This window comes from Sturnira hondurensis, unplaced genomic scaffold, assembly GCF_014824575.4.
Source record: "Sturnira hondurensis isolate 20B ecotype Veracruz unplaced genomic scaffold, ASM1482457v3 Scaffold0018728, whole genome shotgun sequence".
Taxonomy (NCBI): domain Eukaryota; kingdom Metazoa; phylum Chordata; class Mammalia; order Chiroptera; family Phyllostomidae; genus Sturnira; species Sturnira hondurensis.
The window spans coordinates 5876315-5904161 of NW_028091359.1; the positions used below are offsets into that span (position 1 = coordinate 5876315).

Genomic DNA, 27847 nt, shown 5'->3' on the forward strand with positions numbered 1-27847 from the left:
GTTCCAGACTCAAGCTTGCTTGACAACTTGGGTTGCTAATAAAAACAAGTCAAAAATTTTTTTATTGGCTGTTAGCCCCAGTAAATTTCTAGTGGAAACTACATTTATCCCTGTATTTCCTATAAATAACAGGGATATTTTTTCTTTCATGCTCTGTGGTTATTTAAAAAAACTGAGATTGACTGGTCATTTTTTCTTTGTCATGCTTGAATTCTCTCCTAGTTTTAGTAATTATAATGGCAAATGCTGTTAATAATGCATTTGGATTTTTATAAATGCAATCTGAAACTTAGTGGGAAGTATTACTGAATAATATGTAACAGCTTGGAAATGTTACAGGAAACTAGAGTGAACTGCGTCTAGGATTTGTGATGGCGTGGTTCTGGTTTGATAACTTGGTTTGAAGTCAGAATCAATGTGATTTAGAGACACCTTGTGTCTCTATAGCTCCCGGGCTGTTGGAAGCTCCCAGTTAGACCAGTCTCAGTTCATGTTAGCCAGAGTCTGACCACCTGAGTAGGCTCTGAATAGTTAGCAGCTGTTTTCGTTGAAACTGGGATCACCATATAATGAATTGATATGGCAGTGATACAACTGAATTTTTTACAAGTGCCTTAAAACTGAGTTTTAGGCATTTGTAAAAAAGTGAATATCTGTCTAACTGAATGTTACTTATGGGAGTACTCAAAAGATAAACAGTTTTCTGGGTTCTATATAAGCTGTCCATTTATTCTTTGTCCATTTATTGAATGTCAGATGAAGTGTTAGGCCCTGTATCTGAATTTATCCTGTCTTTAAGAAGTTACAGTTACCCCTGACTTGTATGGCTCAGTGGGTTGGGCATTGTCCTGCAAAGCGGGAGCTCGCTGGTTTGATTCCCTGTCCGGGTACATGCCCGGGTTATGTCCCCTGTTGTAGGTGTTTGAGAAGCAACCTATTGATGTTTCTCCCCTCCTCTTTCTCCCTTCCTTCCCCTCTCTCTGAAAATGGATAAATAAAATCTTTATTAAAAACTTTTTTTATACAAAGAAAACAACTTTCTTTGTTTAAAAAAAAAGTTACATTTAAGGTGAACCAGAAACATGCAAACAAGTAAGTGCCATGGGATATTGTAGGTTGTACTTTGTTGAAATTGGGTAAAGGTACGAAGGAGAGATCAGAGAGATTGATTCTGTAGTTTTGGGATTGACGTAATCCTATAGTCAGACCTTTATGTAAATTTCATTAAACATTTACATATAGTGGTGTTATATTGATTCTTATGATGAAGCAGGGACTTACTTTGTAATTTATATTTTTAAATTTTAAACCATCAACTAATATGGGAAGTGTTCTTATATCCCAGAAATAGCAAAACAACAGAATTGACTGTAAGATCTAGCAAAAGTTCAACCATGTCCTTGAAGAACAAAAATTTCTTGTAAATTGAGGATCAGGCCTTTTTGCTTGTACTTATTATGAAATGATGTTTGCCCAGGTATGGATAGGGTGGAGATGGTGGGAGTATGTGAAGTATGTAGAGTAAGATAGTAAAGTCTGACTCAGGGAAAGTCTGAAGCACAGGATTTCCCGGGTGAGCATTGTGATTAGACAGTCTGGCACAGTAGGGTAAAGTGTTGGCAAGATATGTTGTTAGTTAAGTGAAAACAAAGATTTAAATATTACCTTGGAGATTTGTATACAGAATATGGGAAAGAGAGAGTGTCTAATGTAGTAAACAGATATCATAAAGGACAACAATGTTTACTGAAGTACATGGTACTTTTGGAAACTTCTCTGGGTTTTTAGCCAAGGGGATTCATAAGTGAGAGTGCCTTAGACCCTGCTTTTAGGTAGAGAAGTATACCTGGGCCTGGGAGAGTGACTTCCTGATGGAGCTAAAGAGAGAGGAGTGTGTTGCCCTGCAGCCTCCATACTATTTGGAGAAGGAGTACATGCTACTGGATAATTAAGGGTAGCTCTCTTCTTGAGACGATTTAAGAGCTTCCATTTTTTAAGCCTGAACTCGAATCCTTGTTTCATAGATCCCTTTTGTATTTTATTTGAATACTCCTCCCCTTTAAATTCTTAATCTTTTAATTTCTAGAATTAACTTCTTCCTTTCTACTTCTTCTACCAGCTTCCTTAAGTGTGTCAGACCACCCCCCACCCTTAGGAAATCTTTATAGCACTATTACCCCTACCTCAGCTTGTTCACATGTAAAGTTCACAAATGAATTAATTGTTGATTTCCACTACTTTTAATCCCCAGCTTCTGATTCTCTTTAAAATTTTGTTTCTACCTCTACCACTCTATTGGACCTAGCTTGCCTATGCTTGCTACTGCCCTTCTTTGCTCTTGGCTTCCATGGTGTCATTATTATTATTATTAATTTCTCCCCAATCTTCTTAAAGTGTTCTTTGCTAGAATACCTTCTTCCTACTCTATAAATATTATGACTCACAGAGGGTCAGTCTCTTTTCTTCCCCTCTACATCTCAGTTGCTTTTACATTGTTTCTCCTCCTCAGTTCATTTTTTAAATTCTCCTGCATAGCTGGAACAGCTTGCTTTTCTGAAAAAATCTTTATCTTTCATAATTAAGAATTATGTAAATAATTGTGTAAAATCTATATTACTCTTTCTACTCACACTATAAAAAATTTGTATTGACTTCTGGCCAAGATGGAGGCATAGGTGGAAACGCTGTGCCTCCTCACAAAACCAAGTTTAAAGACAACAAAGTTTTAGTAACAAAAATGCAGCCAAAACAGAAAATTGAACTGTACGGAAGTCCAACTCAGCCAGACCGGTAAGAGGGGCAGAGTCAGCAGCAGAGCCAGGTCAGGCAGTAAAGATTGGTCAGACCCACCCAGGAGTGCAGGCTGAGGTTGGAAGATTCCAGGCGTAGGGTGGCAATGGGCGGACCCAGTGAAGGCCCAAGGAGGAGGAGCAAGCAGTGAGACCGACCGCTCAGGCTAGGACCCCAGTAACGGGGATTAGAGCCTGAAAGCACCAATTGGAAAGACTTTTGGGGTTGAGGTGCTGGGAGAGGCTCCCAGGCTCACAGAGAGTTTGTTGGAGAGACCCAGAGAGTCCTGGAGGGTGCACAGGCACACATACCTGGGAACCAGCACCAGGGGGGCCAGGTTTGCTTGCAGGAAGCAGCAGAGGGGACCGAGGTCTAAGAGAGAGCAGAAAAAATGCCATTGCCCCTCTCTGACCCCGCCCCCACTTACATAACCCAGGGACTTGGGTTGCCCCGCCCTGGTGAACACCTAAGGCTCCGCCCCTCATTCATAACAGGCTCAAACAGACCAAAACACTATGGCTCAAGAACAGCTCAAAGCCCCAGAGCCAATACTTCTAAGCAACCAAGAGATAGCCAACCTATCAGATGCATAGTTCAAAATACTGGTGATCAGGATGCTCCCAGAACTGGTTGATTTTAGTCACAAATTAGAGGAACGAATGAAGGCGAAACTAATTGAAATGAAGGGGAATGCACAGGAAACCAATAGTGATGGAAAGGAAACTGGGACTCAAATCAAGGGAGTGGACCAGAAAGAAGAAAAAAATGACCAAACAGAAAAGAAAGAAGAAACAAGAATTCAAAAAAATGAGGAGAGGCTTAGGAACCTCCAGGATATCTTTAAACATTCCAACGTCCGAATTAGAGGGTACCAGAAGGGGAAGAGGAACCGTCATGAGTGGAAAACTTATTTGAACAAATAATAAAGGAGAACTTCCCTGATCTGGCAAAGGCAATAGACTTCCAGGAAATCCAGGAAGCTCAGAGAGTCCCAAAGAAGTTGGACCCAAGAAGGAACACACCAAGGCACATCATAATTACATTAGCCAAGATTAAAATGAAGGAGAGAGTCCTAGAAGTAGCAAGAGATAAGGGGACAGTCACCTACAAAGGAGTTCCCATCAGACTGTCAGCTGATTTCTTAAAAGAGACCTTGTAGGCAGGAAGGGGCTGGAAAGAAGTATTCCGAGTCATGAAATCCAAAGACCTACATCCAAGATTGCTCTATCCAGCAAAGCTTTCATTTAGAATGGAAGGGCAGATAAAGTGCTTCTCGGATAAGGTCAAATTCAAGGAGTTCATCATCACCAAGCCCTTATATGAAATGTTAAAGGGACTTATCTAAGAAAAAGAAGATAAAAAGTATGAACAGTGAAAGGACAGCAAACACAGTTATTAACACACACCTAAAACAAAAGCAAACTAAGTGAACAGCTAGATCAGGAGTGGAACTATAGAAATGGAGATCACATGGAGGGTTAGCAACAGGGGAGTGGGAGGAGAAGAGGGGAGAAGGTACAGAGAATAAGCATAGACGGTAGGTAGAAAATAGACGGGGGAGGGCAAGAATGGTATGGGAAATATAGAATCTAAAGAACTTGTGACACATGGACATAAACAAAAGGGGGGGAATGATGGGGGAGAGGGTGTGCAGGGTGGAGGGGAATGAAGAGGGGAATAGGACAACTGTAATGGCATAATCAGTAAAATATATTTTTAAAAATATATTAATTTTTAATTCTTTCATAATTCTTTAATTCTTTCATAATTAAAATCTTTAATAAGAAAAATCTTTATTCTTCCATAATTAATAATTATGTTAATAATTATGTAAACTCTATACTACTCTTGCTACTCACACTGTAAAAAAATTTTTTTACACATGTGTTTGTATACTCTGGTTTCTATTCTATCTAATTCAGTCTCTTTGTATAACCTCATATTTGTGTGCTGTTTATCCTTTTACACCTAGTTTGAATACCTTGAAGATCTTTCAAAAGTAATGTATACTACATGATAGGTACTCAGTAAATGGTTATTGTTAATGATTAATAAAAGTTCAGGAATAAAATTAATTATTAGGGTAAATTAAGTAGCTTTCAGTCTTTTCCCATTGACCTTTTTTCTTTAAAGATTTTATTTATTTATTTTTAGGGAGAGGGGAAGGAAGGGAGAAAGAGGAGAGAAACATTCATCAGTTGCCTCTCGCATGCCCCCTCCTGGGGACCTGGCCCATAACTTGGGCATGCACCCTGACTGGGAATTGATCCAGTGACCCTTTGGTTCACAGGCCAATGCTCAAATCATTGAGCCACACCAGCCAGGGCTCCTACTGACTTTTTTTCCATTGATGATCATAATAGCCAGCATTTTCTTAGCATTACTAAGTGTGAGGTAACATGAGGAATAATATGTAATTTTTTTTAACTCTTATGGCAGCTCTGTGAAATGATACTTTATTTTTTCCATTTTACAGATGAGGAAATGGAGGTTTAGGGAGAATAAGTAATTTGTTCAAGGCCTCCTTAAACACAGCTCCTTCTGACTCCAAAGTTCATTAACTGACTGCTATGCTCTAAGAAAGCTGCTATTTGTTTTCTGAAGTTTTGTTTGTTTTTATTTTTTAAGGAATCCCATGCTGGAGTGCTGATAATTCAGTTAAAATCTCAATCCAGGAAGAAATGCCTAAAAGAGCCACTTGATTTACTTCCTGTCTTTATCCGTGTCCTCATTTTGAAGTATCAGTTTAAAAACCTGTCTGCCTCTAGCAGTGTATTTGACTTTGGCACAAAATCAGATTCTGTAACCCTGTTTCACTTGTGTCAGTTATCCTGGATTTCAAGAGGTAGTGCCAAACCATTTCTCTAGTGTATTCTCAGTGCTGGAACTACCAAACAAGTTTATCCATTAAGTAGTGCCAGGAATTGGTTAGCTTCCTGGAAACAGAATTTGTCAACCTGATAAACCAGCTCTTATAATAGCGTCATCTTATACAGAGTTAGAAATGGCTTCTGAAGTTCACTTGTCATGGATTTCATTTAAAAGCATGTGTTTGTGTCTGTGTGTGTGTGTTTATGTCCATCTTGGTTCAATATCTGAGTTGAGACAACTGAAATTCTCAATTCTAAGTGTTTACCTTGATATGAAAATCTCCATGCATTCTGCTGTTAGGAATATTGCTGACTGTCCCTATGAAAACACCTACCTAGTCATAATCCTCCTTATATTGATCACAATTTAGTGTTACAGTTGGCCCAATTTTACACATGCATATTTAATAATATGTAAGCCAATTTAATATGTAAGCCTATATACAATACATATGCCATACTTCCTAGCTTAGATGTTGTTCTCTATTTTTTAAACCTTGGTTGGGCTGTTATTCTCTAGTTTTTAAACTTTGGTTGGGAAGTTAAAATACAAAACAAACAAATACATACCGAAACAGTTCCCTTTCTTTAAGGAGCCTATAAAAGGAGCCTCATTCATTTGATACAACTGTATCACGCTCATGCATACTTTTAAATACGTGTGTATTTGGAATGGAATTAGATGGGAAGCTACTCTTACTGGTGTTTTTCCTGCAAGTAAAATCTAATTTTACTTTTTTGAGCAGGCAAAAACCTTGTTTTACTTTCTGTACTTCATGCTGTTCTTCCCTTTTCACAGGGAGTTAGAATATTTTCAAGGGACTATGATAAAGGGCAGAAGGTTGGCAGTCTCTTTGGGTGGAGTCTTTTGTTCTTGATTCGTTTTTTAAGGTATGCCCCAAGCCCCCAAGTGACTACTTGTCACCAAAGCAAGTATATCAATTCATCCTTCATGTTCCTTTCCAGATCAACAGATTTGTTTGTTTTCATCTCTTAGATGCCATTTGAATGGGCCAGGATCTCTTGAAGGATGTGAGAGAATTTTGCAAAACATGGAATTGGCCTGGTTTGGGTTCTGGGTTTCAGCCAGTTGTCTTTAGTGCATGAGAACCCAAGTGCTTCATGCTGTTTCAAGAAAAGGGTATTAAAAGTAATGTCTGTAAAAAAAAGACAATGCATTGCTTGGTCAGTTAGGGAAGAAAAACAATAGAACTGCCTTTTGACTTTCCTATGGGAAGTAGAAGGCCTCTAAACTTGGCAGAGAGCATTCAAAGGCTAGGCTTGTAAGACAACTTCTTTTCAAAGCAGCTACCTGAGAGGTCCTTGTTTGGTACCTTTAAAAATGTGCTCTGCCACATATGATACTTTAGTAATAAGTCTGTGGCTACCTCTGTTCCATAATCAGCTCTCCATGAATTCATCTTTTCATTCAGTACCCTCCTACACTGTGCCATGTTGCTCTTCAGTTCATTCCAACTTTTCATCTGTTTTTCCTGGTTGAGTTTCTTTGGCACTGGAAGAATTGCTCTGTTTGAACACCTCGTTGTCCTCAGTGAATTGGTAAATATTGCTGTCAGAGATCTGACTGAAGAACTGTAAAGAATTTATTAAAATTCAAACTACCATAGTCTGACCTTAGTTATCTACTTTTTAGGGACATCAGATGTGTGTGTATAATTATAGTTGTGGAGTCTGTCGTTTTACCTGGGCAGAACTTCCTGATTAGTCATATAATTTGTAGAAGAATTTTGCTGGTCTGTACTGAAGTATCTTAACCCATGTACCATCTTTCATTGCAGATGAACAGGAGGCATTGAACTCGATCATGAAGGATCTGGTGGCCCTCCAGATGAGCCGACGTCCCCGGGTGCCTGGATATGAGACCATGAAGAACAAAGACACGGGCCACCCAAATAGGCAGGTGTGTGTGGCCTTGGAAGACTTAAAAATACTTTGGGGGGAGGGGTTTTCAAATAGGAAATATTTGAGAAGCTAAGAATATATACCTTTTAAGTAGTATATATCACTTACCACTTAAAAGATTGTGGAAAGAAGCATGATCTGGAGTTCCAAAGCCTTGTGCATATAACTTTGTGTATAGGGTTTCATCTGTGGAAAATAAGAATTCCTTTGTTTATTATGGGGACAGTATTCATATAACTTTTCTTTTACTGATTATTTATCCAATATTTTATCCACATTTACGATCCCTAACTCAGAAGGGTTTTAGCTACCTCACAGTATATGTGCATAAACATTTAATTAATATTTGTATTAGCTTATATAAAATATAATTAAGGGAAATTTACTTAATAAAATGTCATATGATATATAGGGTCTGGCAGAAGTAAGGCCTGCTTGAGTGTGGTTGGTAGGGTAATAATATGGGTGTAATAATTTATAGTTTTAATTTGAACGTATCACCTACAATGTCATATGGTGTATTTGAGTGTGATATTGTTATGTTACACAATTACATGCTTAAGATTTTGTAATAAAAGATTTTGAATAAAAAAGGGGCATTATTTGTGCCAGACCCTGTATTCTAAAGGTAATAGAATACAGGGTCTGGCACAAACCAGATTTTATTATTGTTGATTTTATATTGTGATTTTATTATTGTTGTTTACAGTTGTTTCCCTTTGTTAATTAAAATAGTTGAGAGTGCCTGTTTTATGGAGAGTTGTGGGGTTCTTTAGGAAAAGAGTTGTTATTTTTTTTTTAGATTTTATTTATTTATCCTTAGAGGGGAAGGTAAGGAGAGAAGGAGAGAAATATCAATGTATGGTTGCCTCTCTGAGTGCCCTGCTGGGAACTGGCCCGCAACCCAGGCATGTGCCCCGACTGGGAATCGAACGGCAATTGCGTGGTTCACAGTCCCTTGCTCAGTCCACTGAGCTGCACCAGCCAGGGCAATAGTTGTTATTTTTGTTAACATTTAAACTTTTGTGCTGAGAACCTTCTCACCTGCAGTGTCATTTATCTCCCTGTTTCCTGGGTACCTTGGCCTGCAGAAAGGAGTGAAAGATTGGAGGCTTTCCCCCCTGGTGTGTATCTAGCACTATATCAGATGGTAGTGTTTGGTGTGTTTGATGAATACTTGCACATGACATCCTCCCTTTGTGCTTCTCTTACCAGCTAACCTCTCCTCATTTGCACCTTGTCTACCAATTATTCAGAAGTACTCTTATCTACTAGAGAAAGTATGATGCCCTAGAACTTTTTCTGTCTGAGGTCTGCTAGACGTAGCCACCCAGAGTATTTCTTGCCTTTACGGAAATTGGGAACTCTGAGTCCTTTTGTTTCATGTTAACAAAAGAATTAGTTTAGAAAGCTGCTTATATTTTTATGGTTACCTTACAGAACTGGGGGAACAACGGAATAGGGCCCATTCTTGTACTGTTTTCATACATTATTCTGTCTAATCCTGTGGGTTCTCCCTTGCTGCAATTCATTGCTATTCAAAGCTGCTTTTGGAAGGAACATTTTACCAGAAGTGAGTCCCCTCCCCCAGGCTTGAGACTAATGACCTCACTTTCCTTCCTGTCTTCCTATGTGCAGTGTGCTTGCTAATTCTGCTCTAGTCCGTTGATCTTTCTCAAAACAGGAGTACTAGCCTAGATATCAGTTTGTAGGTGAAAAGGAGAAGCTTTTTTCCTTTAAAAAAAAAATATATTTTTTTTAGAGAGAGAGGGGAAGGGAGGGAGAAAGAGAGGGAGCAAAACATTAATTGGTTGCCTCTTGCACACCTCCAGCTGTGGACCTGGCCTGCAACACAGGCATGCATGTGCCCTGACTGGAAATCGAACTAACAACCTTTCACTTGTAGGATGACACCCAACCCACTGACCCACGCCAGTCAAGGCAAGAAGCTTTCTTGAGGTGGAAGGCCCAAAGGGACCAGGCTGGAGAAAGGAGGGGTAGAGTGGTCCTTGAGGAGTATTTACCTTGTAGGAATCCTGCTTAGAACCTAAAAGTCATTATAGAAAAGTCCTGATCTTTTATTGTGGTTACTGCTGATATTGGAGTGTAGTCAGTGGTTATGAAAGTAGAAGCTATGAAAAAATTGACTACTGGTTAGGAAGTAATCTTAGCAAGAGGTATGAGCTCTCTGGACCCATCATTTATTTGAATATCATCAAACTTTTCCTGTTACATAGAGGATACAAACTATTAACCTCAGGTTTTTGTTTTTAAAGAAAAAGACATAATAGCATCAGCTCAGCTCTTCTGAACAGTCCCACAGTAACAATAGGCTATGTGCAGGGGCCAGTGAGAAAGAGGAATTTTGAGTAAGGAACCAAATTACCTGTTAAAGTTAAAATATGTTTTTAAACCTGATACTAGTGCTGGAAGAGTATGGAGTTCATTTCCCAGACAAGTTGTTTTAGTGAATTAGTAGGAAGCATTGGTTACTCATTACAGATGTGCTGTGCTTCTAGTCATTTCTCACAACAATATTATTCATAAGCAGACTCTGTCAGTGCTATCCAATAAATTTTCTGTAATGATAGAAATGTCCTATATTTGTGCTGCCAATGTAGTAGTTACTACTACACATAGCTAATGAGCAATTGAGGAACTGAATTTTAATTTTAATTATTTTAAATGTAAATAGCCACATGTGGCTGGCTAGTGGCTATTGTTTTAGACAGCACAAGTTTATATACTATATAAGGGCTGGCTGATTTGTTGTGCAGAACATTCAGTACATGCTTGGAGATGTTAGTGATTCATTGACACGTTCATTTCTTCACACAGGTCATAAGTTTCTACTCATTGTCATAAACTTGTGAAGCTGTGGAACAAACATGGCTGTTTAGAAATTGAAGCTCAACCTTTTATGCTAATACTGGATAAAGAGGCGATGATAGTTTTTTCCCTTATAAAGTCAAGGTTGTAGAATGGTTTCTCCTGGGAAGTGTAGCAGATGTTCAACTGACCAGGAGAAGTATTCTTCAGCAAAATCTTGAAAGCAGAAAGAGGGAGGAAGTCTCAGTGAATGTATTTCTAGGAAGGACAGGGTGAGATGGGGGTGAGGAGGAACCTTTCGGGGGAGAGGTGTTCACCTAGTGTAATAAAAAGACCCAACCTGTCCTGGCTGGCTGGTGTGGCTCAGTGGATTGAGTGCTGACCTGCTAACTGAAAGTCGCAGGTTCAAATCCCTGGTCAGGGCATGTGCCTGGGTTGCATTCCCCACTTTCTCTATCTCCTTCCTTCCCTTCTGTCTGAAAATCCTCCCTTCCCCTCTCTCTAAAACTAAATAAAATCTTTAAAAGAGAAAAGAAAAAAAAACAACCTAAAAGCCCGAGACATTAAAATATGTTAACATAGGACTTTACAATTTACAGAGTGAATTCACATTTATTATTATTATTGTTTTTGGCGTTTGGTCCTGGGGTAGAATTAACGTTTTTCTCCATTAAGACATCTTCTGCCAGAAGGTCCATGCTTAAAAGTGAGGCATGAAAGATCAAAACCTAATTTAAATGGCTAAGAGATGTCAGATTGGACATCTCTTAAAATATTCAAATTTCATAGTCCCGGTTGAAAGTAACCAAGTACTTTGGCCATCAGGAAAGATTGTTTTTTCGGGGGAGAGGTGGTGCTGGCAGGAGCAAATAGCACTTCATTCTGAAAATGGCCACAAGGTAGAGCTGAGATTGGCACAGCTCCGTCGGGTTCGAGCTTGGTATAGCAAGGAAAGCCAGAAGCGCTATGGCTTCATTGACAGAATTGTTTGGGGGCTGAGGCCTGGAAGAACCACAAAACTTAATTTAATGTCTTTATTTGGCAGGACTTCAGACATCCTCTTCCCTAAGTAAATGAGCTAAGTAACTGGTTGAAAAAGAATGTTTAGAGAACAGCTAAGCATCTGAGCAGCTATGGAAGTACATAGGCAATAAGGTGCTCAGCTATGAACTATTTGCTAGGGGGTATGATCTGTGTTCTTTGTATTCTCCCACCTGTGCATTAGGTCCCCGAAATCCTACAGCTTGGTTAGAGCTGGCTGGACATTCTTAGGCGTATTGCACATCCTAAGTGTGCTGGGGCCTGTGGATTGTTTTGCAGGTGGTGATGTGCAACATTCCTTTAGCAGTTGTCCACTCACAGTGCTTTATAATCAACAGGTGCTAGCTATTTCTCTGTAAGGTTGACAGCATAGTTCAGTGAAAAAATTACTGGTCAAAAGCCATTAACATAGGCTTTTTATAGTTAACAGGGCTTTCCACACAGTTAATAACAGTAACAACAATAAGCTTGTGTATAATACTTTAAAGTTTATAAAATGATTACATAACGTTATTGAGTAGAGCCAGGAAGCAAACTCAGATCTTCTGACTAACTCCTGGTCACAGTAATTTTACTGTGTATAAATCTGAAAGCCTTTATAAACCTCAGTATTTCCAACTGAAATACGGAAATTATAAGACCTACTGTGTCTGTCTCTTAAAGCTGTTACAAGGTCATTGACAGACAGTAGAGTATTTTATACATTGTAAAACAAATGTTCAAATATAAAGTGGTAGTGATTACATCGCATCTGTTATGTTCTGGCCATAGTAAGTATGAGCTCTAGTGAAAGCCTCTGACCAGAGTTATGCATACTGTCATGGAACTACCTTTATTAGATTGTTGTTACTGTCTTATGGCCCTTTGCAAACTTCTGAAGCCTCATTTCTGAAATTCTCAGTGGAGGAAGAAATAGAATCCTTACTTCCATGGATTCTTGTTTCTCTCAGATCTTACCAGAATGGTAAGTAGAGGCTTGAACAGAGCCCAGGTTCTTGATCTGACTCTCCAGATGTTCACCAGTCAGTGCAGCAGAATGGGAAAGTTGCTTTTTTTTACAACAGACAAAGCAGGGCAGGACTCTTGGCTCTCAGTTCTAGAGAATTTGACACTGCTGGGGGAACAGTGTCAGTGATTTAATAGATTGCCTTTTATTATAGACCTGGCTCTTCAGGACTTCCTTTGTCTTTCAAGGGTTCTTGATAAGATAGGCTAGCTATTTTGGAAATAAAACATTGAGCAATACACAAGCCTCGTTTTCTATTTTGTAAGAAGCTGCTTTATAATGTCTGCCATTGATATTTAGGACTTTTATGAGCCACACTTATAAGTAAAATTATTTTGGTGCCTTTTTTCTTCTCATTTATTTATTATCTTTGGCAAAGTAAGGATTCCAGTGCGAAAGAAGTAGGAGCCATCAAAAGGATGTAGCAAATACAGGGAGAGAGAACATTACAGAATCAGAGAGAGGGTACCAGGCCTGATGGCTGGCTGAGGCCTTTGCCAGGTCAAATTAGTCGACAAACCTTTGTTTAACAAACGCTGTTTGATTTTTTTTATATTCTTGGGAAGCCCCTTGGGTTATATGTTCAATAGCTGAGTTCAGACTTTGAGAAGGTCATTTTTGCATAAGTTTAGTGTCTCTGTTGGTTACTTTTATTGCCCCTACTGAGTCCCCAAATATGTAGCTTACCTTGGAGGCCTATACTGTTCTCCTCCTGGGCGTGGCTCTCATTCTTCCTCCCACCAGATTGGCTGTAGTGGGCACATAGGGGATTTGAACCTATCTCGACACAAGTTTTTGTTCTGGAACTTTTTTCTCAGTAGCTGTGGCATCTCTCTACTCAGTTCAACATGTACCTATAGTAAAGTTTCTTAGATAGACAAAAGAAATATAAGCTCTGTTCACTGTACCCTCGGAAGTATGCAATCTTATTGGGAACTGAGAAATTCGTGAAAAAAAGAAACTGAGGTAGAATATGACTATGCTTAAATATATGCTACAGATAGTAAGTGCTATAGGAAGCCAGGAAAGTGAAAAGTGAACTTGGGCCGAAGAGTTAGGGAGTCATTTCTAGAGGAGGTGATAACTGAAATAGGTTGTAAAAGTTTAGTTAGGTGGAAAGGAAAAAGAGTGATTCCAAGTTGGAGAACTGAATGATTAAAGGCCTAGGGGAAGGAGTGAATATGGTGTATTTCAAGAAGTAGGCCCTGGCTGGTGTGGCTCAGTGGATTGAGTACCAACCTGCGAACCAAAGGGTTGCCGGTTTGATTCTCAGTCAGGGCACATGCCTGGGTTGCAGTCCAGGTCCCCGGTAGGAGACACTCAAGAGGCAACCACACATTGATGTTTCCCTCCCTCTCTTTCTTCCTCCCTTCCCCTCTCTCTAAAAATAAATTTTAAAAAAATTTTAAAAAAGGAAACATTGTGGATATTGATTTGTGTGGAGAAAGGGCTCCTGTCGAGAACAAACATTATAAGATGATTAGGTAAACTGAATGAGCTTAAATTCCAGAGGGCTTTGAGTGATAGCTGAGAATTTAGACTTTATTCCATAAGGTCATGGGGATCACTGTGTACTTTTTGAATAAGGAAGGGGCATGTTGAAAGCTGTGGTTAAAATGATTGAAATTGTAGAGGAATGCAAACTATGTTAGAAAGGGATTGCCAAGAAGTACAGAGTTGCTTTTGGAATCCAGGAGTGAGAGAAAAGGGGGCTCAATGAGAGTGATGAAGGAGGGAATGGGTAACAGAGTCTTATACCAGAGGCCTTTGAAGGGAGAATTGGAACTTGCTGTCTGTCTGTGAGGAAGGGAAAGAATGAAGCAGAACTCAGAGGTTTGAGCCTGTAGCTAAGAGAGCATTGGTACCAAGGTTAGAAATAGCAACACTAAGAAGGAAGACTAGTTTAGGAGGGTAATTGATGTAGACACATACAGCTAGGTTAAGTTTGATATTATGGTGAAAAATTTAGCGTGTGTGTTTGCATGCATGTGATGTTTGCAGGTTCATAATCCTATATCTGCAGTTCTGAAATCCAAAACGTGCTGCAAACTGAAAGGCTATTTTTTTTTGTAATTGCAGTAAACTCATTTGGCAATAAAATCTGAACTGAGTGAACATAGGGCTATTTGGAGTCTTTATTCCATTTATTTTGACTATTCATACTTTTTATTACAAAAACTAGCTGTGCTATGTTAATAGAATCCTAAATATAACCCTTAATCTTATTTACATAACACAGTATGTCCAGTACAGAGAAGGGGAGGAAAGGATTCCCCACAGTCACTTAGGGACCCTGATTGAGGTTGGCCCCACTGATCTGGATCATGTGGCTGCCAGGGAAGAGTCTCCCAGCTTTTGGTCAGAAATAGTCACAAAGCCAAAAACTAATTTCAAGACAGGCTAAGTGCCCTGGTTGGTATGGCTCAGTTGCTGAAGTGTCATCCTGTAACAGAAAGGTTGTGGGTTTGATTCCCAGTCAGGGCACATACCTAGGTTATGGGTTTCATCTCCTGGTCTGGGTACATATGGGAGGCCACCAATTAATGCTTCTGTCTCCACTCAATGGATCGCTCTCTCCCTTCCTCTCTCTCTTTGTCTCTCTAAAAGCAATGAAAAAATGTCCTTGGGTGAGGATTAAGAAAAGAGAGAGACTAAGCGATCCAGAAGAGTGTAGTGCATGAGAGACCTGTGAGCATTCTGCCTCTTGCCATGGGAATGCTGTCCCAGACACTGTCCTGCTAGGGGTGGGTGTCACATATACATAGAACATGTACTGCCTCTCTAGATCCAAAAGTGCATTCCAAAACACTTTTGGCCCCCATGCTTCTGGCTAAATGGTAATGGGTCTGTATTATTTATTGAACAGTTACAATTTTTCAGGTACTGTTCTCAAATCTTTATAAATTATTTCATTTAATTATTTTGATAACTCCATGAGATAGATGCTATTGCTATTCTCACTTTAGAGATGAGGGAACTGAGTCAGAGGTTAGTAACAAGTTCAAGGTCACATAGCTAAGAGGTTGTATAGACAGAGTTTGAAATCAGACAGTTTAACTCTTAGCGCTGCATCGTTAACAAAAACATATCTGCCTCAGATACATGATAGACAGATGAAGTTTTTTGTTTTGTAGATTTTATTTATTTATTTTTAGAGAGATGGAAGGGCGGGAGAGAGGGAGAGAAACATCAGTGTGTAAGAGAAATATCCACTAGTTGCCTCCCACATGCTCCTGGTCTGGGACCTTATCTACAACCCAGGCATGTGCCATGACTGGGAATGGAACCAGCGACCCTTTGGTTCACAGGCTGGCACTCAATCCACTGAGCTGTACCAGCTAGGGCAAGACAGATGAAGTTTTGGTTAAAAGATTGGGGCTGAACATAGAGATTTGGGAATCTTTTATTTAGAGGTTACCTGATTTTTTATTCCTAGTGAGCAGAAGGTGTGAGGAGATGGGGAGAAATCTGGAGGCCAAAAGTCCAAACATCGAGGACAGGTCACATGTTGGGGGAGGCATGGGAGAGGCCATGAGGAAGAGGAACCAGCAAAGAAGCAGAAGTGGTTAGACTGGCTGGTAGGTTCCCTGGGCTAGGATAGTGTCACAGAGGCAGGGAAGATAAAAGTCATGAAAGAGGACTTGGACAGTTTGAAGTGCCTCAGACACGCAAGGGGAATGGTTGGCAGAAGGAATTAAGTTATCTTTATCTGAACATTTCTCCATGGTTTATCCATTCGTCAGCCTGATGGGAAACTCAGATTTAGGAATTTGGCGATTTGGGCACACTCTGTGGTACATGGAAACTGGTCATGGGCCTGCATCCTGCTCTGAAAGGCTGTTACCACATCAGAGAAGGGATCAGAGTGCTAGGCTTCTTTGCTTGCACTACTTACTTATCACAGGCTTGGTTAGTCTTCTAGTAGCAGTGATTTGTGGTTTGGGGCAAAAGTTTAATTTTCTTTTTAACTAAATGCACTAATTTCTGACTAATAGAGTAGTGCTTAGATTTTGGCCTGTCATGAATAAATTTAGTTTCTGCGGACCCACTAAGGGACTGAGGGAATTCCTTTAAAAAAATTTATATATATATTGTGTGTGTGTGTGTATAATTTCTCACTCCCTCTCCTCTTAGGCTCCAACATCCACTAACATACTTGTTCTATACATTTGCCAATTCTGAAAATTTAATATAAATGGAATTATATAATAAAATATATACAGGGTCTGGCAGAAGTAACACTTGCTTATGTGTGGTTGGTAGGGTAATAATATGGGTGTAATAATATACAGTTTTAATTTGAACATTTCACATAAAATGTCATATGGTGTGCTTGAGTGTGATATTGTTGTTACAGAATTACATGCTTATAATTTTGTAGTAAAAGATTTTGTAATAAAAAGGAGTTATTTGTGCTGGACCCTCACCCAAGGTGGGTTATAGAGAGAGGGAGAGAGAAATATCAATCGCTTTCCACCCCTATGTGCCCTGCGCAGGGATCAAATCCTCAGCCTAGGTATGTGCCTGACTAGGAGTAAGGCACAACCTTTTTGTGGGTAGGACATAGCCCCAGCCAACTAAGCCACCAAGCCAGGGCCTAAGGAGATTCATTTGTAGGTGCATCTAAATAAATATAATGTCCCGGTTTAAAAATGAAAGCTATTGTTACATGTTTATTATTGCTATAAAAAGTTAGATAAAAATCAACAGAGTTAAGCCCTGGCTGGTGTAGCTCAGTGGTTGAGCGCTGGCCTGCGAACCACACGATCGCCGTTCTATTCCCAGTCAGGGCACATGCCTGGGTTGCAGGCCAGTTCCCAGTTCCTGGCAGGGGACGCATGACAGGCAACAATACATTGATATTTCTCTCTCTCTCTCTCTCTCCTTCCCTTCCCCTCTAAGATAAATAAATAAAATCTTTTAAAAAAAATCAACAGAGTTAAAAAAAAACCTTAGGGATTGAGCGCAGGCCTGTGAACCAAAAGATCGCAGTTTGATTCCCAATCTGGGTTGCAGGCCAGTTCCAAGCAGGGGCCAGTTCCCAGCAGGGGCCACACAAAAAGCAACCGTACACTGATATTTCTCTCCCTCTCTCCTTCCCTTCCCTTCTAAAGATAAATAAATAAATAAAAGAGTAACTCTAAAAAAAAAAAACCAAATAAAGCCTTAGGACATCTGGATAACCTATAGACTTTAGTCAATATATCAATATTGGTTAACTAGTTATAACAAATGTCCCATGTTAATATAACATGTTAACAATAGAGAAACCATGCAGGGGTGTGTGGGTACTCTCTATCTGTTCAATTTTTCTGTAAATCTAAAACTGATCTAAAAATAGCATCTATTAATAAAAATAATAATGATGATAAGAGAGTAACACCAAGGTGTCCTGGACTGAAAGGAGGAGGAAGTGAAAGGATATGGTAACCTACTTGCAGAGACAGACAGGATTTCAAACCATGGTGAGCACTTGGGCTGTGCCAGTTGTGGAACTAGAGATAGTGGGAAGCTGGAGATGGCACGTCAGAGTGTGGCAGCATATCTCAGGCACCATGGTTTGGAAGGCTCTTGCCTTGATAACAGCTTAGCCTTCCAGGGGAAGGAGAAAAAGATGACCGTGAAAAAACTGCTGTCATTGATGTAGACCTTGAATCTATATGATAACTTCCTCTACAGCAGCACCTCCCTACCTTTCTGCTGCACACACATCCTCGCGTAGAATGTAGACCCAGGTACAAAATGCTGCCTTTCTCATCTGCCTCCTCCATCTCCATCTACTCACAACCTTAGCCACAGCTCCCTCCCTACTCATTCCCTGTGTCCTGTAGCTTGTTGCGTGATTGGTACCAGTCTCCTGGCTCTGACTCCATTTTTATCCTAGATATGGGGAGCTTTGCATCTCCTCCATGAGTTCCAAAAAAGTAATATCACAAAAGACCCTTTGATAGCTTCCTTTTTTCAGTGCTCCAAGTGAAGCCCTGTACCTGTGAGTAAAATAACTTTTGCCTGTGCAGTGCTTAACTTATAGTATATTATGGTAGTTAAGGACTAGGCTTCCACAGTTCAAATCCTGATTCTTCTTTTACAAGCACCATGACCTTAAGGGAACTTATTTAATCGCATTGTAACTCAGTTTCTTTTGTAAAATAGGGATATTAAGAGCACTTTTTGTGAGGATTAGTTTAATTGATATGTGTCATGTGCTTAGAACATGTCTCAGTACATAGTATGTGCTCAATAAATGTTAACTATTGTCATATGTTATTCATGGATAAAGTGGTTCATATATTAAGGGGTAAGAGAGCTATATCAGGGCTATACTTTGAAGCATTGTCACATCACAGACCTGTTTTTCAGGGAAGCTTTGGTCTCCACTGTTTGGTAGGTGACATTTTCAGGGCCATCATGCTCTCTGACTCTCAGTTTCTTTGTCTTTAAGATAATGGGTTAGAGAATTGTAAACTTTTAGTTTAGTGATTCTCAAGGTGTGGTCTAGGGACCTGTAGGAGGTTCCCAAGACCCTTACAGGAGTCCTTTAGGTCTAAACTATTTTCATAATAATACTAAGATGTTACTTGCCCTTTTCACCTTCATTCTCTCAATGTACAGTAAAGTTCCACATGCTACATGATTATCTATTATCACAACATATTGAAAGCAGAAGCTGATGTGAGAATCTACCTGTCTTCTATTAAGCCATATATTGAAAAGATTTGTATTCTCACTAAACTTAAAAATATGTAATTTTTTCATTAAAATTTTTTTTAGGTTTTGTTAATTTTTTAGAGAGACAGGAAGGGAGGGAGAAAGAAAGAGAGAAACATCAATGTGTGAGAGAAAATTGCCTTCACATGCTCCCAGTGGGTCCTGGCCTGCAACCCAGACATGTGCCCTGACTGGGAGTCGAACTGGCAACCTTTAGGTTCCCAGGCTGGCACTCAATTCACTGAGCCACACCAGCCAGGGCTGTGTAGTTTTTTTGTTTTTTGTTTTTTAATTAAAATGTATTTATCTTAACTTGTATTGGTTTTTCATTATTTTTAAATGAATAAAAAATTCCCGGTTTTAATTTCTGATATGGGAAATATTAGAAATAATTTACATAAACAAAAGCTCTTTTGGATCTTCAATAACTTTTAGAATGTAAATTAGAACCACAGGTCCAGTTCAGTGGACTGGAAGAGAATTCTAGGCCCCAATCTCTTGGGAAAAGGAAGTCCTTATGCACCCATTCCACCTTTCAAACTCTTTCTTTTCTTTCTGCTCTGTGTTCTTGATCTTCAAATGCTCTGAAACCCTCTCCTTTCTTCTAATCCACAGTTTGTTAATGTATCTTTCTTAATATGATTTTCATTCCCTAATTATGAATTCTTTCTCTTCTCCATTTGTATTATTTGTTGATTTCCTGGCAGTCTTATTTTCCTTTTTCCTCTATACCTTTTTTCTTCTGTCATATCCGTTTTCCTGTCACTTTTAGCTTTCGCAAGTTGTTTGCCCCGTGCAATATTTCTTCCTCTTTGATTTGTTTCTTAACATTCTAACACTTCTACTTCCTTTTATTTCTGATATTTACAATCAGCTATATTCTCCAGTTAATTCATTTAACAACTATTATTAAGCACAGATATAATATACCATTCCCTTTGATTGTCACTAGGGTACAGAAACAAGATAGACATGATCCCTGTCCTCCCAAAGCTTATAGGCTACCCATGGTAGTGATTTAGGATAAAGCCAAAGTCAGTTATAAGATAATTTATCCAGAGTCCCATTTTACCCTCACTGGGCATAGCCTTGAGAGGATCACAGAAATCAATAGTAGCAGCAGCAGCCATTTATTACATGTCTATTATGTATCAAGTATTTTACTTAGATTATCTTACTTAGTTCTCGTAGCAGCTCTGCAAATTAGATGTCTGGCCCCACTCTACAGATGGGAAAACTAAGACTTATAAAGGGTAAGTAACTTGCTTGTGGTCTAATTGCTGTCAGTAATTACAAGAAGTACCAGTATTAAGATTTCTGCTTCTATTTAGGCACATCAGCCAAGAAAGAATGATATCCTGGCCAGGAGGTTATATGGTGGGATAGATGCCAGGCATAGCAACAGAGCTGGGGCAGCCACCTAGGGATCTTGTCCTAAGAGCTTTGTTGCTCCTGAGGTTGGAACTGGAAGCCTACAACTCTCTGGGAAGGAGTGCCCTAGGGGAAAGAGAAGCTGGAACAGGACATCAGGGATGTTTGCTTAATGTTGCTAAAGGACGGCCTGTGGCTTACCTGGGAGTACCACATGCCAGAGAACCCACTAACCTTGTCTACCATTTCTTTGGCAGAGTGACGTCAGAATCAAGTTTGAGCACAACGGGGAGAGGCGGTAAGTCTGCCTTCTGATCAGTGGTTGTGTCCTGGGAATGATTCCTCTGGGGTCACTGGCTGGGCAATAGAGTCGATTGGGCATAAAGGAGAAGTTTCACCCTTGGCTTGGCATACCAGTTGAACCTTGTTTCTGGTCTATATGGAAGCCATTTCAACTGCTGATGTTTTACTCTTCTGCTCTTATTCTGCTACTGTGAACTCTGCCAGTTTGCTAGGGGGAGAAGTCAGGACTCCAGCCCTGCTCAGAGTCATGGCTTTCAGACACACTGACAATGTACCACCAGTGGGAATGAGAGGGAGTTCAGGATTCTCTTGTGATGTGCCATTCCCATCCCTGGTAGAGTGGCCTTGATTTTGTCTACTTCAGGTGCCAGATTGGTAAATTGGAAGTTTCTTTATAATGTCCCTAGGTCATGGGAAGCTTCATCAAGTCCCTCAGATGTGAAACATTTCAGGTCATTTGAGAACACAGGAGTTTTTCAGTCTATATTCTGTATTTTAATTTAGGGAAGTGAAAGTAATATTACAAAACCCTGATGTCCTTTTCTCCACTGTCAGTGTTTAGTCTTTTTGTTTTTTAAAGCCAAAATAGATGTTCTTAGTGGAGAAAAATGTGACTCCACTTAATTTCTCAAGTTATTCAAGAAAAAACTTGTAAAAAACCATAGAAAGCTCTGGTTATGGGATATCTGGGACCCTGCCTGTGCATGCATGTGCACTTACGTGCATAAGTGTGCCTTTCATATCTGCTTCCCACATTTTGTCTTTCTCCCAGTAATACCCTCTGTTTTTCTTTGCTTTCAACATTTGAAGAGGTGAAGAGGATCCTCATAAGGATAAGGTCCCCCTGCTTTACAAGTTCCACCAGAGAACCTAGTACTTCCAGACATTCTTAGTACTTGTAGTTCTCTGTTGCTGGCAGCTTTTAATCCACTTTGAAGCTAACTCCAGAGGATGTCTATTGCTGCGCTCCCTTAAAAAGATATGTCCACAAGCCCACAAGGTTGTCAAAGGCTGCCTGGTGGAAACATTATGCAAACAGTGGTCTGCACAGCCACAGTCCCGCTGCTACCATGTAGGTTCTAGGGCTCTTCCAGGTCTGGAAGGAGGAAGGTCTTCTGAACTCTGTCCTAGCTGCTTCTCTTGTGTCCTGCCAGTAGCAGGGAAGTTAAATTGTCACTTCATTATTGCAGCCATTCACACTTCTAACCTGACTGGGTTTTGGAGGGGTGGCCAAACTTGTAGCAGCACAGAGTTTTCAGAAGTAGATATGAAATCAAAAGGTCAATTGTGTTGGAGCTTAATTATGCAGTTACACTCTCCTGAATTCCTGTTCCCAAAGTGGTATGCAGTTACAGTGAGCAGATTTATACTGAGAAAGTGTATGTGTTTCGTTTCAGAGGAGCTGCCAGATCAAAACCACAAATATTTAAGGTGGTCAGGCAGGAATGGCCTTTTGAAGCCCTGAGCAGCAGAGCAGTAGTATCAAGGTTTTGAAAACTGCATTCTCTTTTTATGGAGCAGTTTTCAGGAGCCATGGCATTTCACTGTTTGTGTACTATATGTGAAACTGAGGACTTTATAAAGGTGGCACAGGGAAGCCAAGTTCAAGCTGCTCTGTGCCAGACAGCTCTGGTTTCCTGTATTTCACGTGTTAGAATTTTGTAGAGAATGTTATCGTGGGCTTTATTGTTACAGGGAATATGGGTAATACCTAGCTAAATATTGTAAGCCCTTATAGAGTTAAAATTCATAGAAAAAAAGAAAGTAGTAACTTTTCCTATTCATCTATGCCAAGTAGCCATTTCTGGTGAGCTGACTTTCCTTTCGCTTTGGAAGGTTGGGGCCCAGACTACTGATCCTTTTCCCTCTTAACCCCCAAGAAGGCAGAAGAGGAGGACAGTAGACTAGGATCTCCTTCCCTTTGAAAGCCTTCATGTCTGGACACTGGTAGGGGTGGTTGGCATGGGTATCAGACAGCTCTTTGAAGCACTGGCCTAAAAATGCTTGTTATTCACCATGGTGGCAGCAGTTTAGATTTTACCAAATCTGGAAGTCCTGGTGTCTGATGTTGACCAAGCTTTTGGGCTGCTTCTGGGGACTTTGAATGGCTCACTGCCAGGCCAAATGTAGGGGAATTTATATTTGAGTCCAATCCTTTTCTAATAATAGTGTGCTATGGGCGCCTGAGGGGTCTTTTGGTATTTTATTCAAAAAGGCTGGCCCCTTTTGAACTGCTGCTGAGGTCCTGATGAAAGGGGTATGGATTGTATGGATTGTGATTAAGAATTTACAGAGAGTCGTTCTTTCAAAGGATCCAGAAAACATTCATATCTAGATAACCCTTATCTAGATAGCACCCAATAATATCTATCACTGCTGAGGACAGATGATTTAAGGGGAAAAATAAAAGGATTACAATATGGTTGGATTTTCTGGTGGATACAGACCAATATATTCAGCAATATAATTTCCAACATTAAAGAAATTAGTCAGATTTCATTAAAATTCAGTGACATGGATTCTTCTTTCCTGTGGCTTATTGCTTCTTCCTCTAGTCATACCTCTTCCTACTCTGGAGGAGCAGGGAAGATGTGAAAGGACCACATACTACTTCTGCGCATGGAGGAAGGCACACACTGTAGAGGCTCGTGGCTGAGTGCTGTTAATCCACCACACCTTAGATTTCATCTCGCCTAAATGTACTAAGAGATAAAAGAAGTTTTAATGCTCTTTTCCCCCATCACATTAAGCTTCTTTTCATGTGTTTATTAGCCATTCATAACTCTTCTTTGAATTGTTTCATATTCTTTGCCTGTTTTTTAATTAGCTTGTCTTTTTCCTATTCATTTTGTAAGAATTTTCTCCAAGTTTAATTTTTTTAACTTTGTTGATGGTTTATTTTGTCAACAGAAGTTTAAATTTTTGTTGTCAACTCTCTTCCTTTTTGTCTTCTGTATTTTGTCATATTTACACATCCTTTCCTAATATTAATTTTTTTAATCTTATATTTTTGTATATATATATACATATATATATAGAGAGAGAGTATATATATGAATTTCTTCCTGATATTCTCTTCTACTTATCTCTTTGCTTATTTTTGTTTTAATTATTTAAATTTCAGGGTATTATGTTGAACCCATATGAAATTGCCACTTTAGGACTATCAACAATATCATATAATTCAACAATGTTTTAATGAAAATTTTAAACACAGAAGAGAAAATTATTCAGAACCTTCGTGCTTCAACGTTATCAACATTTTCCCAATCTTGCTTCATCTTTCCCCACTTTTAATTTTTTTAAAGATTTTGTTTATGTATTTTTGGAGGGAGGGGAATGGAAGGAGAAAGAGAAGGCAGAGAAACATCTATGGGTTGCCTTTCATACATCCCCAACCAGGGACCTGGCCTGAAACCCAGGCATGTGCCCTGACCAGGAATTGCTACCTGCGACCCTTCAGTTTGTGGGATGACTCCCAACCCGCTGAGCAACACCAGTCAAGGCCCCACTGTGAGTGAGATATGAGGATGTGGATCACAAGGTTACAACCATATTTGGCTTCCCTGCACCACCTTTATAAAGTCCTCAGTTGCTGTGATAGTTAATGACTAATCATATTAACACTTGTACAGTTTTAACAAACTGTACAATTCAGTGATTTTAGTGTATTCACAGAATTCTTACTCTACCCTCCATTTATAGAAATGGTTCTTTGAACCAACCTAATGAATCTTTCTAGAAAAGCATTGTTATTAACACTACTTAAATGCCCACGTGTGTCCCTGGTTAGGAAAACTGATCAGGCATATAACCAACTAAAGGGGAATTCCTGTGACTCTATAGTAGAAAATCTTGATTCTGAAAGTAATCAGTATTGAGATTCCTATGGCGTCTCAAAAATGAACATGGAGCCCTGGCTGGTATAGCTCAGTGGATTGAGCGTGGGCTGTGTATCAAAGTGTTGCTGGTTTGATTCCCAGTCAGGGCACATACCTGGGTTGCAGGCCAGTTCCCAGGTGGGGGCTCTCGAGAGGCAACCACACACTGATGTTTCTCTCCCTCTCTTTCTCACTCCCTTTCCCTCTTTCTAAAAATAAATAAATAAAATCTTTTTTTAAAAAAATGAACGTGGAGAAGATCCTATTTTTTTACATTTTATTTATTGATTTTGAGAGAGAGGTTGGTTTGTTATTCCACTTATTTATGCATTCATTGGTTGCTTCTTGTATACCTTGGTCTATTGGGATGATGATGCTCCAACCAACTGAGCTATCAAGTCATAGCTGGAAAAGATATTTCAAGTCCTGAAATTGAGTCACTTAGGAGTTAAGACCATGGTTTTAGGACTGCTGCTTGAATCTCCAGGTTTTCTTCCTAAAAGGAATGTTTGGAACATAGTTTTTAAATCTAGGGGTCCTGCTATGACTGAGCTGTCATTGATAGAAAGATCCAAGCTGAAGTGGTAGAGCAATGGTTGGGACTAAGTGGTGCTTGTGGGTACTATTGGCAAACCTGAAAGATACTCAGAGGAAGAGTGAAAAGATACAGAAAGATAAGAGAAGAAAAAGAAACAATAAAGAGAAAGACATATTGTATCCTATATTGAAAAGAAAAGGAAGATAATCACTCAGAAGCCATAGCTTTCTAAACCCTACATTAAAATATGCAATTAACTGTGCGTACTATTCCTTTTCAGAATTATAGCATTCAGTCGGCCTGTGAGATACGAAGATGTGGAGCACAAGGTGACAACAGTATTTGGGCAGCCTCTTGATCTACATTACATGAACAATGAGGTAAGAAAGGAGATGAATGGTGTGAGGACACCTGCCTACCTTTTTTCTCTCCACCTAACTGAGGATTTCCTGGTTTATTTCTCTAATATCATTATATGTTTTCACTTTCTGGGGGTTTGGGGTTTTTTTTGTTAACTTGTTTTTACTGCATGGAAGATTACATAGCTATTTCCATTTCCCTGCTCTCTCAGTGCCAGTAGCTCTAATACTCCATGGTGGAATCATGTGTGGTATCAGGGCTAGGGCTATTGTCTCCTTTACATTTTGTAAGTTATCTTTTTCTTTCCAGCACAGACTTGACAAGAAGCAGGGGTTCATCAGGGGCTGAGGAGGTGGGGAAAACTGGTGGGTAGAGAGCCTCCACTGACAGTCATAAATGCTGGATTCTTCTCTCAGAGTTTAACCCCTGATTGTTGGTTTGTTTCAAAAGTTACTGCCTGCTTCAGTGATTTCTTTGACTCTTCCTCCTCCTTCCTCACACCCCCTGCCCCAGTAGTCCTTATTTAAGCATACTCTGAATATCACCCAGGAAGGAATTCTTTTGAATTCAGTTACTTGACTACTTTTCCAGTGCCAAGAAAGGTACTAGAGGCTGCACTCCACTTAGGCTGGTGCTTTGCAGTAGTCTGAAAGGTAATGTGTTTATGCCTAGTAAAAATTGTGTATCTAGAGCAGTGATTTTCAACTTTTTTCATCTCATGGCATACAGAAACTAATTGCTAAAATTTTGCAGCACTCCCAAAAATATATTTTTTGCTGATCTGACAAACAATAGGTATAATTTTGATCGTTCACTGCAGACAGATCTTATTGTGTTGGTTGTTGTCATATATATATTTTTTGACAGACTAAGGAAAAAGTTCAGTGCTCCTGACTAAATAATCAGTTATTGCACATTTTAAAAATTGTGGCACACCAGTAGCAAATTGCTGGTCTAAAGAGAACTGAGTTGGGGGACTAGACAAGAAAGCTGGGCAACATCATGGCTCTTTGAGAGTCAGGTCCTTCCTGTAGTTTTATTTTATTGGTTGAAGAATTAAGAATTTCCTCCATTGTCTGGGGCTTAAAATCTGTAGGGACTAAGATTTGTTGGCAAAAAACTCCCTAATGCTTTCATACAAAATGTACAACTACAATTGGGTATTACTGCCAAATAGCTAACAAAAATAAGACCATTTGATCTTTTGTTTTGGGGGTAAATTTTAGAAATATAGCAAAGCTAGAAAATGAACCACTAACTCTAATAATAAATAATACAGATGTAAGTACTTCGAAGTATATAAACTAACACATTTGAAATACAGAATATCGTCTACGGCCATACCTCCCTGAATGCACCCAATCTCGTCTGAAGTACAGAATATAAGCACACCCAAAATATAAATATCAAATCCATAGAACTTTTAAAAACTGTAGCTCCAGCTGCAGTGGTTTGCATAAGAAAGTGAGGCTAACATCATCTAGCTAATCAGCATTGAAGAGGGTGTTCTTTAGTTAGTAAAGATTTTTCTGGATGATTTAGTACTAGTTTCTTTTTCTGTTATTATTTCCATTAAGAATTCCAGATGTCCCAAAATCCATTTTAAACTCTTGCCAACTGAGTCACTGCCCAGAATGTTAGGTATTCCTTCATTCAAATGTTTATGTAGGTATTAATTCTGAAGATAAATATAAATAATTATCTATTATTTTAGATCGTGCATATCTTTTCATGCTCTGCTAGTATCAGTGACCAAGAGTTGACTAATTTACATTTTTTAATTTAAAACCCCACAGCTCCCCTCCCCTTTTTTTGCCCTCTAAACCCTGCCCTGTCAGGATTTGAGAATCACGAAGGAAAAATCTATTGATTTTATTTTATTTATGTCTATATATTTGTAATAAAAACTTTATTGAGATGTAATTCATAAAATTTACCCTTTCAGACCCTGCTGTGTGATCTAAATTTGTGTCCTTATTTGAGTGAGGACAGTTCCCACCCTCTGCCTGCCCCTGTCCCCAACCTGTACCTTTTCTTCTTGTTCTGTTAATGTCAAACATGATTCTGCTGCTTAATTTAGAAAGAAATACGGACACTATAACTGTTTGGGATTTGATTCTTTGGAGTAAAGGGTATTTTCAGAAAGCAAGCTCTTAGAAAATGTCTCAAAACAAAGTACTAATACTTTAGCATGGATGAACTCAAAAACATTAAGTAAATGCAAGAA

The 27847-nt window shown here is 39.3% G+C and overlaps 1 protein-coding gene across 1 annotated transcript in view; it reads left to right on the top strand.

Annotated features, from left to right (window-relative positions):
• Positions 1-27847, top strand: part of MAP3K3 (mitogen-activated protein kinase kinase kinase 3) — a 62113-nt gene that overhangs the window by 3318 nt on the left and 30948 nt on the right. The window contains exons 2-4 of the mRNA XM_037069960.1: positions 7460-7581; positions 20796-20836; positions 25541-25640. Coding sequence (XP_036925855.1) covers positions 7460-7581; positions 20796-20836; positions 25541-25640 — 263 coding nt within the window. The remainder of the gene's footprint in view (positions 1-7459; positions 7582-20795; positions 20837-25540; positions 25641-27847) is intronic.